At 65.4% G+C, this 12,420-nt stretch overlaps 3 protein-coding genes across 3 annotated transcripts; 1 reads left to right on the top strand and 2 right to left on the bottom strand.

Moving 5' to 3' along the window:
* Positions 1–2,308: 2,308 nt before the first annotated feature.
* LOC148220612 (uncharacterized) lies at positions 2,309–5,395 on the top strand. Its single transcript, XM_088155040.1, has 7 exons — positions 2,309–3,808; positions 3,916–3,993; positions 4,088–4,199; positions 4,307–4,452; positions 4,530–4,606; positions 4,714–4,787; positions 4,934–5,395. The coding sequence occupies exons 1-7, from the start codon at positions 2,324–2,326 to the stop codon at positions 5,014–5,016; spliced, it is 2,055 nt and encodes a 684-aa protein (XP_088011166.1). The 5' UTR covers positions 2,309–2,323; the 3' UTR covers positions 5,017–5,395.
* Positions 5,396–6,470: 1,075 nt separating this feature from the next.
* On the bottom strand, positions 6,471–9,554 carry NAA10 (N-alpha-acetyltransferase 10, NatA catalytic subunit). The gene is made up of 8 exons (XM_088155052.1): positions 9,416–9,554; positions 8,886–8,984; positions 8,340–8,398; positions 8,171–8,216; positions 7,341–7,456; positions 7,198–7,242; positions 6,959–7,043; positions 6,471–6,834 (listed from the first exon to the last, which is right to left on the bottom strand). The coding sequence occupies exons 1-8, from the start codon at positions 9,434–9,436 to the stop codon at positions 6,604–6,606; spliced, it is 702 nt and encodes a 233-aa protein (XP_088011178.1). The 5' UTR covers positions 9,437–9,554; the 3' UTR covers positions 6,471–6,603.
* A 267-nt stretch (positions 9,555–9,821) lies between these two features.
* Positions 9,822–12,281, bottom strand: HSD17B10 (hydroxysteroid 17-beta dehydrogenase 10). The gene is made up of 6 exons (XM_014894032.2): positions 11,978–12,281; positions 11,694–11,858; positions 11,010–11,174; positions 10,704–10,832; positions 10,518–10,626; positions 9,822–10,431 (listed from the first exon to the last, which is right to left on the bottom strand). The coding sequence occupies exons 1-6, from the start codon at positions 11,999–12,001 to the stop codon at positions 10,241–10,243; spliced, it is 783 nt and encodes a 260-aa protein (XP_014749518.1). The 5' UTR covers positions 12,002–12,281; the 3' UTR covers positions 9,822–10,240.
* Positions 12,282–12,420: the final 139 nt, after the last annotated feature.

Here is a 12,420-nt window from a genome sequence, read left to right as displayed (position 1 = left end):
GTCCTGGGAGCAGCTGGAGGGGGGGTCTTGAGACCCCTTGAAGAACTGGGGGGATTCTGAGTATCCAAGGACCATTTGGGGTGGGGGTCCTGAGTCCCCTTGAAGAACTGGGGGGATCCTGAGTATCCAAGGAGAAGTTAGGGTGGGGGTCTTAAGCCCCCTTGAAGAACTGGGAGAATTCTGAGTATCCAAGGGCCATTTGGGCTGGGGGTCTTGAGCCCCCTTGGAGAACTGGGGGGGTCCTGAGTATCCATGGAGCAGGTGGGATGGGGGGTCCTGAGACCCCTTGAAGAACTGGGGGGGGTCCTAAATGTCCTGGGAGCAGCTGGAGTAGGGGGTCCTGAGCCCCCTTGAAGAACTGGGGGGATTCTGAGTATCCAAGGACCATTTGGGGTGGGGGTCCTGAGTCCCCTTGAAGAACTGAGGGAGTCCTGAATATCCAAGGAGAAGTTAGGGTGGGGGTCTTAAACCCCCTGGAAAAACTGGGAGGATTCTGAGTATCCAAGGACCATTTGGGCTGGGGGTCTTGAGCCCCCTTGGAGAACTGGGGGGGGTCCTGAATGTCCTGAGCCCTCTTGAAGAACTGGGGGGATCCTGAGTATCCAAGGAGAAGTTAGGGTGGGGGTCTTAAGCCCTCTTGAAGAACTGGGAGGATTCTGAGTATCCAAGGACCATTTGGGGTGGGGGTCCTGAGTATTCAGGGAGCAGTTGGGCTGGGGGTCTTGAGCCCCCTTGAAAAACTGGGGGGGGTCCTGAGTATCCAAGGAGAAGTTAGGGTGGGAGTCTTGAGCCCCCTGGAAGAACTGGGGGGTTCCTGAGTATCCAAGGAGTAGCTGGAGTGGGGGTCTTGAGCCCCCCTGGAAGAACTGGGAGGGTTCTGAGTGTCCAAGGGGAAGTTAGGGTGGGGGTCTTGAGCCCCCTTGAAGAACTAGGGGGGGGTCATAAATGTCCTGGGAGCAGGTGGGATGGGGGGTCTTGAGACCCCTTGAAGAACTGGGGGGGGATCCTGAGTATCCAAAGAACATTTGGGGAGGAGTCCTGAGCCCCCTTGGAGAACTGGGGGTGCCCTGAATATCCAGGGGGCAGATGGAGGGGGGTCTTGAGCCCCCTAGGATGAAGTGGGGGGTCCCTTGGAGGCAGTTGGGGGGTCCCGAGTGTCCTGGGAGCAGCCGAGGGGGGTCGTGAACCTCCTGGAGGTGGCCAGGAGGGGGTCCCCAGCCCCCAGTGAAGCTGCTCAGGGGGTTCTCAGTCCTCAGGAAGGGTCCTGTGCCCTCAGGTGACATTGGGGTGGTCCCATCTCCTCAGGACTCACTGTGGGGAGCGTCCCAGTGATTCAGGTGACAGAAGTGTCTCAGCTACCTGGACTTACGGTATGGGGTCCCAGTCCCTCAGGTGACAGCAGGGCAGGGGTAGGGACAACACAGCCTTTCAGGAGCCACTATGGGGAATCCCAGTCCCTCTGGACTCACGGGTGAGGGAAATGCCGTCCCCTATGGGGTCCTTCTCACCTCAGCTCCTCAGGTGACAGCAGCAGGGTGTGTCCCTCACTGTGGGGGTGTCCTGTCATGTCCGGATGTTCCACTCCTTGGGTGCTTTGGGTGGCATCGTGTGGGGGTCCCAGCCCCTGTGGAGTCATGGTGGGGGGGCTCGCCAGCCCTCACGGGTCCTCAGCCCCTCAGGTGACAGCGGGGGGAGGAGGGGGGCGGGCAGCCCCTCTGAAGTCACTGTAGGAGGGTCCCAGTCCCTCAGGTGACATAGGGGAAGAATCCCATCCCCTCAGGTGATAGTGGGGGGCCCCAAGCCCCTCTATACTCACTGAGGAGGGGAAGAAATTCTGTCCCCTTGAAGGGGGGGCCTGCCCGCCCCTGCGGTCCCTCAGGTAACAGCGCTGAGGGGGGGGCAGCCCTTCTGAAATCACTGCAGGAGGGTTCCAGTCCCTCAGGTGAGAGTGTGGAGGGGAACCCGTCCCTTCCGGGGTGGTCCCGCTGCCCCCGCGCTCCTTCAGCCCCTCATGGCGGGAGCGGGGCGGGGCCTCTCCCCTCACGGCGGGGCTCTCGCGCTTCCCGCACGTGCGCTCCTCGCGCTGCGCATGCGCGAGGCTCCCGAGCCCCGCCCACCGGGCTCCCCGAGCCCGCCAAAGCAACGCGCGCCCATTGGCTGCCCCTTTCCCGCCCGCCCCGCGTGACGGGCGTCGCCATGGCAACCGGCCAATGGGCAGCGCGCGAGTGACGAGCGGGTGGGCGGGGCTTCGGCGGCGGCGGCGGCGGCGCGCGCGCTTTTTCGGCCGCTTGCTTCGGCCCTGGCGGGCGCCGGAGCCGCCGCCATGAGCGGGGCCGGGGCCGGGGCTGACCGGCCGTCCCCGGCCAAGCTTCGCCGCCTGGACGAGCCTACGGGGACCGGCCCTGCCGCCGCCGCCGCTACCCGCGGGGAGACTGCCCGTTCCCCCACCCCCGCCGGAGGTCGTGGTGAGGGCCGCAGCGCGCGCGCGCGGGGCGAGGGGTCCGGGCATGCGCGGGGCAGCGGCGGGGACGCGCGCACGCCCCCTGGCGGCGACCCGGAGATCGCGGCTTTGGCCGGGGAGGGGCTGGAGACCCCCGGGCAGGGGCTGGAGACCCCCAGGGAGGAGCTGGAGACCCCCCAGGAGGGCACAGGGGGGCCGAAGACCATGGCCAGCCTGGAGATCACCGAGGAGGCCAAGCAAGGCCTGGAGACCACCAGCACCTGCTGCTTGGAGCAAGAAAAAGAAGGCCTGGAGACCACCAGAGAGGTCACAGAGGGCCAGGAGACCACCGGAGGGACAGCAGGGAGCCTGGAGGCCACCAAGGGGAGCCTAGAGACCATCAAGAGACGCAAAGAGATCCTGGAGACCACAAGTACTGACTGCTTGGAGCAGGAAAAAGGGGGTTCGGAGACCACCAGGGAGGTCACGGAGGGGATGGAGACCACCAGAGAGGCCATGGGGGATGTGGAAGTTGCTGTCACACACTCCTTGGAGCAGAACGAGGCTGTCCTGGAGACTCCCGTGGAATCCAAGGGAAGCCTGGAGACCACCAGAGAGGCCACGGGTGGTCCGGAGAGCAGCAGGGAGACCACAGGGAGCCTTGGGACCACCAGTGGGCGCAAAGGGAGCCTGGAGACGGCCGTCACTCGCTGCTTGGAGCAAGGGAGAAGGAGCAAGGGGGGTTTGGAGACCACCACCAAGGTTCTGGGGAGCGTGGAGAGTGATGCTTCTCCTGGTGGCGAGCTGAAAAGCACCAGCAGGCGCAAGGCAAAGACCCCTGCGAGGCCCAGGGCTAGTGTAGAGACTGCCAGTGCCCAGTGCTTGGAGTGGGAGAGAAGTGGGCAGGAGGGCCTGGAGACCACCAGGGAGGACACAGAGAGCCTGGAGACCACCACCATCACTGGCCGCGTGAAGCAGGACAGAGAGCAAAAAGGCGGCGTGGAGCCCGAGGAGGGCCTGGAGCCCACCCCCACAGCCTGTGTGGGGCAGAGCCGAGGTGGCCACGGGCTCCCAGATCTCATGGGGGTCCCAGAGCCCGCGGGGGTCCCAGTCCCCAAGGAGCAGGTGGCCGAGGAGAGCGCGGTGATCTCCCTGGACGAGGACGAGGAAGAGGAGGAGGAGCGCGATGAAGGCCCTGCACGGTACCTGGCGGCGCTGGAGGCCGTGCAGCTGGAGCTGGAGGCCGTGGAGGAGGAGGCGGCTCGAGCCTTTCGCCGCCTCCGCGCCCGCTTCTGCCTCCGCCGCCGGCCCCACCTGCAGCGCCGCAACCGCCTCATCCAGCACATCCCCGGCTTCTGGGTCACTGCTGTATCCTCGGGGCGGGTGGGGGGCTGCATTTTTGGGGGAAGGGGGGTGGGAGGGGGTTTATGGGAACCTCCAGATACCGTCTTTCCTTGACGCCTCCCCATCCCCAGTTCCTGAACCACCCGCAGCTCTCGGCCATGATCAGTGACCGCGACGAGGACGCGCTGAGCTACATGACGAGTTTGCAGGTGCCTGGAGGGGGTTTTTGGGGGGCGATTTTTGGGGACTGTGTGACCCCCCCCCGCCCCCCACGCCCCTAAGGTAACACACCTGGGCCTGCAGGTGGAGGAGTTCGGCCAGACCCGCCCCGGGTGCCGCATCCGGTTCTTCTTCAGCGTCAACCCCTATTTCCAGAACGACGTCGTGGCCAAGGAGTTCGTGCGTGGCCCCTCCGGTGGGTGTTGGGGGCAGGGGGGCACCCCCCCACACACTTCTTACAGCCCAAGGAAGGGGTTTGGGGGGCTCCAGAGCGACCCCCTCATGTGTTGTCCCTCCTCCCAGGTCACCTGGTGTCCCACTCGACCCCGATCCGGTGGTGGCAGGGGCAGGACCCCCGGTCCCGGTCCCACAAGGGTCCCCCAGCCCCCCGCAGCTTCTTTGCTTGGTTTGGGGATCACAGCTTCCCTGCGGGGGATCGCGTGGCTGAGGTGAGCCCAGTGCTCCCAGTAAACACCTCCCAGTGTTCCCAGTACCCCCCCCTGACCTCCCCATCTCCTCCACCCAGATCATCAAGGAGGAGCTTTGGCCCAACCCGCTCCAGTTCTACCTGCTGGGGGAAGGTGCAGAGGGACCCCCTGACAGGTGAGCTGCACCCCTGGGGAGCTGGGGGCACCCTGGGGGTTTGGGGGGGACCGGAGGAGGGAACCCCAAACCTTCAAAACCCCTCCCCATTAATGCCCCCTCCCCAGTGAGAGTGGCGAGGACTGCGTGGTGATCCTGGATGATGACGAGGACGTGCAGGAGATCCCAGATGATGGGGACGGTAAGTGACCAAATCCCCCCCCCCTCTACCCCTGGGGAACCCCAAAACTCCTCACCCGAGGAAATGAGGGGCTGGAACCCCCCCCAGAGTCCTCTTGGAAGGGGAGTAGGGGCTGATTTTGTGCCCCCCAACCCTCCCCTCTCCAGGCAGTGGCGTGGAAGAGATCCCGACTGAGGAGCCCCCCAACCCCCCCGTGGGACAGAAAGACCCCAACAGGGGCAGAATCTAATTGGCGTGGGGGGGGGGGGGGTGGGATTTGGGGGTGCTGCACATCTCTGCCCCCCAACCCCCCCCCCCCCCAGCATTGCGGGTAATGAGGGGCTGGGGGCCCCCAACACAGCTCAGGGTGTTCGAAGGCCTTTCACCCCCCCCCTCCCTCCCTCCCAACCGTTCATGACCCCCCCCTCCCCTCCAGGGACCCCCAATCTCCCCAGCCCCATCACCTGGGGGGTGAGGGGGTCCCCCTAAATCACTCCCCCACACACACACACCACACACACGGGGAGAAACACAACCATTTCCATTTTTGTACATTTTGGGTTAAAAACTTGTAAAATTTTCTTTTTATATCTAAAAATATATTATAATAAAGAGGAAGTTTTAACAGATTCACAGAGATCTCCCTTGAACTCCAAGGGAATGGGGGGCAGGATTTCAGGGTGATTTTACTCCCCTGGGTCATTCCCCTCCTCACCTGGTTTTGGGGTGAGGGGCTCCCCTGGTTGGTGGGGGGTCCTGGGCTGGGAAGGAGACCCCCAAAGTGCCCCAGTGCCCCCCCAGCCCCACAAAGAGGGGGAGGCGCCCCCAGATCGAGCCATCAGACACCCCCAACCCAAAAGAACCAGTTCCCTCCTCAGACACCCCCCCCCAGTCCGCTGCTGGTCCCCCCAAAACCCCTCCCAGTGCAAGACTCCGCCTCAAACCCTCCCTCCTCCTCCTCCTCCTCCGGTTCCCCCAGTACACGCGACCTCACTCCCGTTGCCGGTGCTCCACGACCCCCCCCCTCAATTTGCTCCCGGTATCTCCCAGAACCTGCAGTGAAAGTCTCCCCATCAACTCCACCGGTTCTGGTGGGGTACGCCCTCATTTCCAGCCCGGTCCCAGTGACCCCCTCCCTCATTTCCAGCCCGTTCTCGGGGTCTCCATCCCCCCAGTCCCAGTGACCTCCCCCACCCCGCGGTGGTGCCGTAACCGGACCCGCAGCGCGGCCGCCACCGGGCCCAGCTCCTCCAGCAGCTCCCGCTCCAGCGGCTCCCCGAGCTCCGCCAGCACCCCCGGGAGCCCGAACCTCCCCGGGCCGGGTCCGCTCCGACGCTCCCGTACGCACCAACACGGCCGGTCCCCGTTCCGTTCCCGGTTCCGTTCCCGGTTCCGGCCCAGCGCCTCCGCTGCTCCTCCCCGCCCTCCGCATGGCGGCGCCACAGCCGCGCGTCTCCACCAATCAGCGGGCGGCTCTCGGTGCGCCCCAACCAATCAGCGGGCGAGGAATCAGCGGACGCCACGCCCCCACGCGGGAGCAGCGCCACAGCGAGGGCGTGGCCAACCCAAGCACCGCCCCCCAGTTTTGCCCTGAGGGGAGGGGGCGAGGCGAGACCCCCCCCCCCCACACCCACCTTGATTTCCCCCCAAAAAAATCCACGAGCACCCCCAGACCAGGATCACACACACAGACACAGCACAGGCTGGAGACAGAGGGGCTTTACTGCCCCCCACGAGCACCAGGGGGGTCCCCGGGGGCTCCCGGTGGTCTGGGGAGCCCCCGGGGGGGGGGGGGGTCCCAAGGATTTTTTTTGGGGGGGGGGTCCCGGGGGTCCCCCTATGAGGCGGAGTCGGAGGCCTCGGAGCTGTCCTTGACGTCGGTGCTCTCGGTGGTCTCGCTGACCTCGCTGACGTCTTTGCTGTCGCCCCCCCCATCCTCGTGGTGGGGGGGCCCCGTGGGGGGGTGCGAGGGGGTCCCCCCGGAGCCGCAGACCCCATCCCCACCCCGGGGGGGCTCGGCGGGGGCCAGGGGCCGGCCCCTCTCCTTCTGCTCCACCTGCTTCCTCAGCTGGGCAGCGGGGAGGGGGCACAGAGGGGGTTAAAGAGGCCTGGAAAGGCTCTGGGGGGGGGGGGGGTTTGGGGGTCCCGGGGAGCCCCCCCAGGAGGGTTTGGGGGTCTCGGGGGGTCTGTACCTCGTCTGCCATTTGGGTGAGGTCCCTTTTCATGGCGTAGGCGTCCTCTCCATCTGCGTAATACTTGGGCTCCACCTCGCTGATCCTGGCGGGGCGATTTTTTTGGGGAGGGGGGCGGAGCTCACAAATGAGGGTAGGGGGGTGTTTTATCTCCTTACAACCCCCCCCAAACCCCACAATTCCTCCTGCAGCTCCCCCAAACCCCCCCCCCCCCCATTTTCCCCCTGCCCCAGACTCACTGGAAGTTGAGGGTGTTGGAGTAGAGGTGCAGCGCTGCCCGGTTGCTGCCAAGGACAAACGGGTGATGATGGGGCGGGGGGGGGTTCGTTATTTTGGGGGTGTTCCCGAGGTTCCTGGGGGGGGGATTTTGGGGGGGTCTCACCTCTTCCTGACGTGCAGGGACACGTATTTGGCGTTGAAGTTCTCGATCATGGCTCGGGACGCCTGGTCCATGAGTTTCTGTGCCAGCCCCAGGCGCCGGTGCGAGCGTTTCACTGCCTGGGGGGGGCCCCAAAAAACGGGCTGGGACACCCCAAAAATAGCCCGGGAGACCCCAGAAACAGTCGGGGGCCTCCCAGGGCACCCCTGAACCCAGCCAAGGGCTGGTGGGAATGTTTCAGGATCGCAGGGAGAACAAAATTGGCTTGGGATCCCAAAACCCCTGTGGGATGGCAGAAAGCAGCTGGGGCACCCCAGAACTCCCCAAGGGACCCCAAAATGTGATGGGGCTCTGCCAAAAATACCAGGGCACCCCCAAACCAACCCAGGTGGGAGTTGTTTCACTGCCTGGGGGTCCCCAGACAGACTGGGGCACCTCAAATCCACCCAAAACGCCTCAAAAAAACCCCTACGGCACTCCAAAAACGACCCCACACCCCTGGGGCACCCCCAGATCACCCCAAAAAGCCCCCAAAGCCTCAGAACACATCAATGAGCCCCTCAAAGCCCTTAAAGAGCCACCAAAGACCCTCTAAGAGCACCCCAAAACCTTTGAAGCAACCTTGAAGTGCGTCCCAAGTGCTCAGACCCCATCCAAGAGCCCCCCCAAAGACCCTCAAGGAACCCCCCGAGTGCTCAGGCTCCTTCCAGGAGCCCCCTAAGGCCCTAAAGAAACCCTCCCAAACCCTCATGTGACCCTAAAGACCCTCAAGGAGGCCCCCCAAAACCCTCTGACCCATTCCCAAACTCTCAAAACACCCCGCCCTGCCTTACCAGGGATGTGATGTGTCCGTGTGGGACATCATCGGGATCTTCCTCCCTGCACGAGCAAGGGGAGGGGGTGAGACCCCCCCCAAATCCCACCGGCCACGCCCCCCACGACCCTCTCCCCCCAAACCTCAGGAGAAGGGGGGAGGGAAGGGCCCCCCCAGCCCACACTCACATCTTGGCCAGGACGTATCCCACGATCTTCCCGTTCTCATCCTCGGCGATGTAAGAGAGCTGAGAGGGGGGAAAAAAGGGGGTGAGGAGGGGGGCCAGGTGTGCCTGGGAGGGGAATCCAGGTGTCCCTTGGGGAGGGGAAAGGATCCAGGGGGTCCTGGCTGCACAGCAGGGACTCGATCTGGCCGTTCCTGAGGGGGATTCAGGTGTCCCGGGGAGGGATTTTGGGGGCCCCGGGGAAAGATTCGAGTGTTTGAGGTAGGGGGAATTCCAGGGGGGGTCACAGTGGCTCTGGGGAGGGGGATTCCAGTGCTCCAGAGGGGGTCTAGGACCACACTGAGGGGATGATCCAGGTGTTCTGGAAGGAATCCAGAAGTCCTGAGTGAAAATTCAGGGCCCCTGAGTGTCCCAAGGAGGGATCCAGGTGTTTCAGGGACACCTGGGGGGGAAATCCAGGTGCCTTGGGGACAAGGGGGGGGGGTTAGATCCAGGTATCCGGAAGGGGAGGAGGGAGCCAGGTGTTCCAGGGGCGGATCCAGGACCACACCTGGGGCCAGGAGAGGCCGTGGTAGAAGTAATATTTCATCTGGTAGTTCTCGGGCAGGCAGAGCAGGTTGCAGTGCTGCATGTTCATCAGGTCCTCGGGCTGCCGGGCGGAGGCGGAACCAGGGCACGGGGGAGTCACCCCGGAACCGCCCCCGGTGCTCCCCAACACCGGGGAGGGCCCTCAGAGCCCCCTCCAGGGCACAGGGCCCACCTCAGAGTCCCCAAAAAGTACCGAGACCCGGTACTGCCCCTCAGAGCCCCCTCAAGGGCCCGGTGTCCCCCTCAGACCCCGGTACCCCTTCCCAAAGCGCGGGATCCCTCTCAGACACCCCCGTATGACACCGGTTCCCCCTGTTTGTGGGGTGGAGCCCAGTCCCTACCTCAGACGCTCCATAAAACCCCAGTTCTCCCTGCCCAGGGCCCGGTGTTCCCCTCACACCTCCCCCCAGGGCCCGGTATCACCGTCAGAACCCTCCCCGGCTCCCTCTCGCCGAGCCCCGGCTGCGCCCCTCTGACCCCCGGGCCGCCCACCCGCGCGTTTCGGATGTTCATGGCTGTGGTCTCCCGGTCCCGGTCGCGTTTCCTGATCCTTTTCCCGCTCCCGGTCCCAGCTCCGTTCTCGGTCCCGGTCCCGGTCCCCTCACGAGCCGCTTCCGGCGGAAGTTCCTCCCTGGCCAATCAGCGTTGAGCCCGCCCACTCGCCCGTCCCGCCGTACTGACAGGCGCCTCAGCCAATCAGCGAGCGGAGGGAGGTGCCAAGCCCCGCCTCGCTTACCTTTGCCCTCAGCCAATCAGAGGCGAGTTCCCCGCGTGCCTCGGGCGGGGGCGGGCTTTGCCCTCTCCCACCCCCCTCGCCGTCCAATCACATCTGGCGGGGCTGTTGATTGACAGCAGCAGGAGCCAATGGTGAGAGAAGGGAGGCGGGGCAGCGCAGGGCTCGGAGGCCGCGTGGGCGAACACGCTTTATTGCGATGGGGGACGGGCTCGGGAGAGGGACGGAGGGGCCCGGGGGGACTCGGGATGGTCCCCCCACACCTGAGCAGGGTCCCCATGGCGGGGGTTTCCCAACTTCCTGAGGGGCCTCATGGCCACATTCCTGGGGTTTGTGCCCAGATCCCAGGGTGTCCCCACTCATGTGTTGTCGTCCCCACTCGGGGTGAGGGTTGTGTCCGCTCAGGACAGACTGTCCCCACTCATACGGTGCCCCCACAGTCCTTGTCCCCGCAGCGTTCCCATCCTGGAGTGTCCCCGGAGAGCGTCCAGCCACAGCGTCCATCCCTGCTCTCTGTCCCCAGCGTGTGACCGCTCCCCACCCCAAAATTTGGGGATGGGCGTGTGTGGGGGGATCCCCCAGACTCAGGGCTGCATGCGCAGGGCCCCGTCCAGCCTCACCACCTCCCCGTTGATCATGGGGTTCTCGGCCAGGGCCTGCACGAGGTGGGCGTACTCAGCAGGGTCCCCCAGCCGTGACGGGAAAGGCACTTGCTGTCCCAAAAACTTCCGGACCTTCTCGGGCAAACCAGCCAGGAGCGGGGTGGAGAACAGCCCTGGGGAATAATCCCAAAACCAGGGTGTGAAATCAGGCCACTCCCCCTCCTCACCTTCCCACCCAGGTGCGCCCCCCTGGCCCTACCTGGGGCGATGGTGACCACACGGATGCCCAGCGGTGCCAGGTCCCGGGCGATGGGCAGGGTCATGCCCACGATGCCACCCTTGGAGGCCGAGTAAGCTGCTTGACCCACCTGTGGGGAGGACGTGTGGCCACTGCAGGGTCCCCTGACCCACCTGGTGGCTTCCAGGGTCCTTGAGGGTCACTCACCTGTCCTTCAAAGGCGGCCACGCTGGCGGTGTTGACCACGAGCCCACGGTGGCCGTCGGTGTCGGGCTTGTTCTGGCTCATGAGCTGGGCACTGAGGCGGATCACGTTGAAAGTCCCCACCAGGTTCACCTGGGAGAGGGAGAAGGATTTGGGTGGTATCTCGTGGGCACCACCAAACCCTGCTGGTACCCCCCTGTGCTGTGCTGGGAACACCCCAGAAAGTCCCCAGCTCTACAGCTGGGTCACCCCACTGAGCACAGACACCCCCACCCCATTATCCAGGCACCCCCCAAGCCCCCCACTCACATTGATGACCCTCTGGAAATCCTCCAGCTCGTGCACTTTGTCCTTCTTGCTGTTGTAGGTCTTGACGGCGATGCCGATGCCGGCGCAGTTCACGGCCAGGTCCAGGCGGCCAAATTGTTTCTGGGCCACGGCCAGAGCCGCCCTCACCTCCTCGGGAGACGTCACCTGGGGGCGAGGGGCCACCGAGGGGGGGGGTGTGTCACCACTGGGGGCACGGCTGGGATGGCAGCATTGGGGTCAGTGTGGGATGTCATCAGTGGGGTCGTGGTGGGTGTGATACGGGTGGTCCCATATCGAGGGAGGGGTCACCAGGGTGGTCAAGGTAGCCCCCGTCACCTGGGGACAAAGAGGCCTGTGTTGAGGCGGGGGGGGGGGTGTCATCGGAGGGGTCAAGGTGGGATGTCAGCAGCAAGGTCAAGGTGACCCCAACTCCTCAATCGAGGTCACGCTGGCCTCAGTTTGAGGGGGGAGAATGTCACCAGTGGGGTCACGGTGGTCCCCACCTCCTTAGCCAAGGCCACCTGCGGGATCAAGAGCCCTCCGCATCAAGGCGAGATGTCACCTGAGGAGTCACAGGTCACCAGCAGGGTCAAGGTAGCCCCGTGTTGAGGTGAGATGTCACCGGTGTGATCAAGGTGGAGAAGCCCCCGCAGTGCCCACCCCCCCCCTCCTCTCGGTGCTCACATCAGCGGGGGCGAAGGCGCAGTGGTCGCCCAGCTCCTGGGCCAGCTGGCCCCCGTTGGACGTGGGCAGGTCCAGCAGCACCACGCGAGCCCCGTGCTGCACCAGCCGCTCCACCGTGGCCCGGCCCAGCCCGGAGCCACCGCCGGTCACCAGCGCCACCAGGCCCTGTGAGAGGGGGGGACAGAGAGAGGGGTCAGCGGGGACGGGGAGGGGGGGACACACCCGCACACATCCCCGGGGGATGCGGGGTCCGGGGTGGGGAGCAGGGGGGGGGGTCCCGGTACCTTCACGCTGCGAATCGCCGCCATCGCCGCCGCTCGGCCAATGCCCGTGGGGGGCGGCACCGGGGAGGGGCGGGGAGGACCTGGGGACACCGGGGGAGGGACAAGGGAGGAGCGGGGAGGAACGGGGAAGGACAAGGGAGGATCGGGGAAGGACCGAGGAGGGAGCGGGGAGGGACCAGGATGAAGCGGGGAGGAACAGGGGACACCGGGGGAGGGACCGGGAGGAACGGGGAGGAACCAGAGAGAGATCGGGGAGGGACAGGGAGGGACTTGGGAGGGACCGGGAGGGACAGGAGGGACCGGGGAGGGAGCGAGGGAGGACCTGGGGACACCGGGGGAGGGACCGGGAGGAACGGGGAGGAACCAGAGACGGACCGGGGAGGGACAGGGTGGGACTTGGGAGGGACCGGGAGGGACAGGAGGGACCGGGGAGGGAGCGAGGG

This window comes from Sturnus vulgaris, chromosome 34 (assembly GCF_052056855.1).
Source record: "Sturnus vulgaris isolate bStuVul1 chromosome 34, bStuVul1.hap1, whole genome shotgun sequence".
Classification (NCBI taxonomy): domain Eukaryota; kingdom Metazoa; phylum Chordata; class Aves; order Passeriformes; family Sturnidae; genus Sturnus; species Sturnus vulgaris.
Note: the sequence above shows the minus strand (reverse complement) of the source record. Positions and strands in the feature narration are given on the sequence as shown.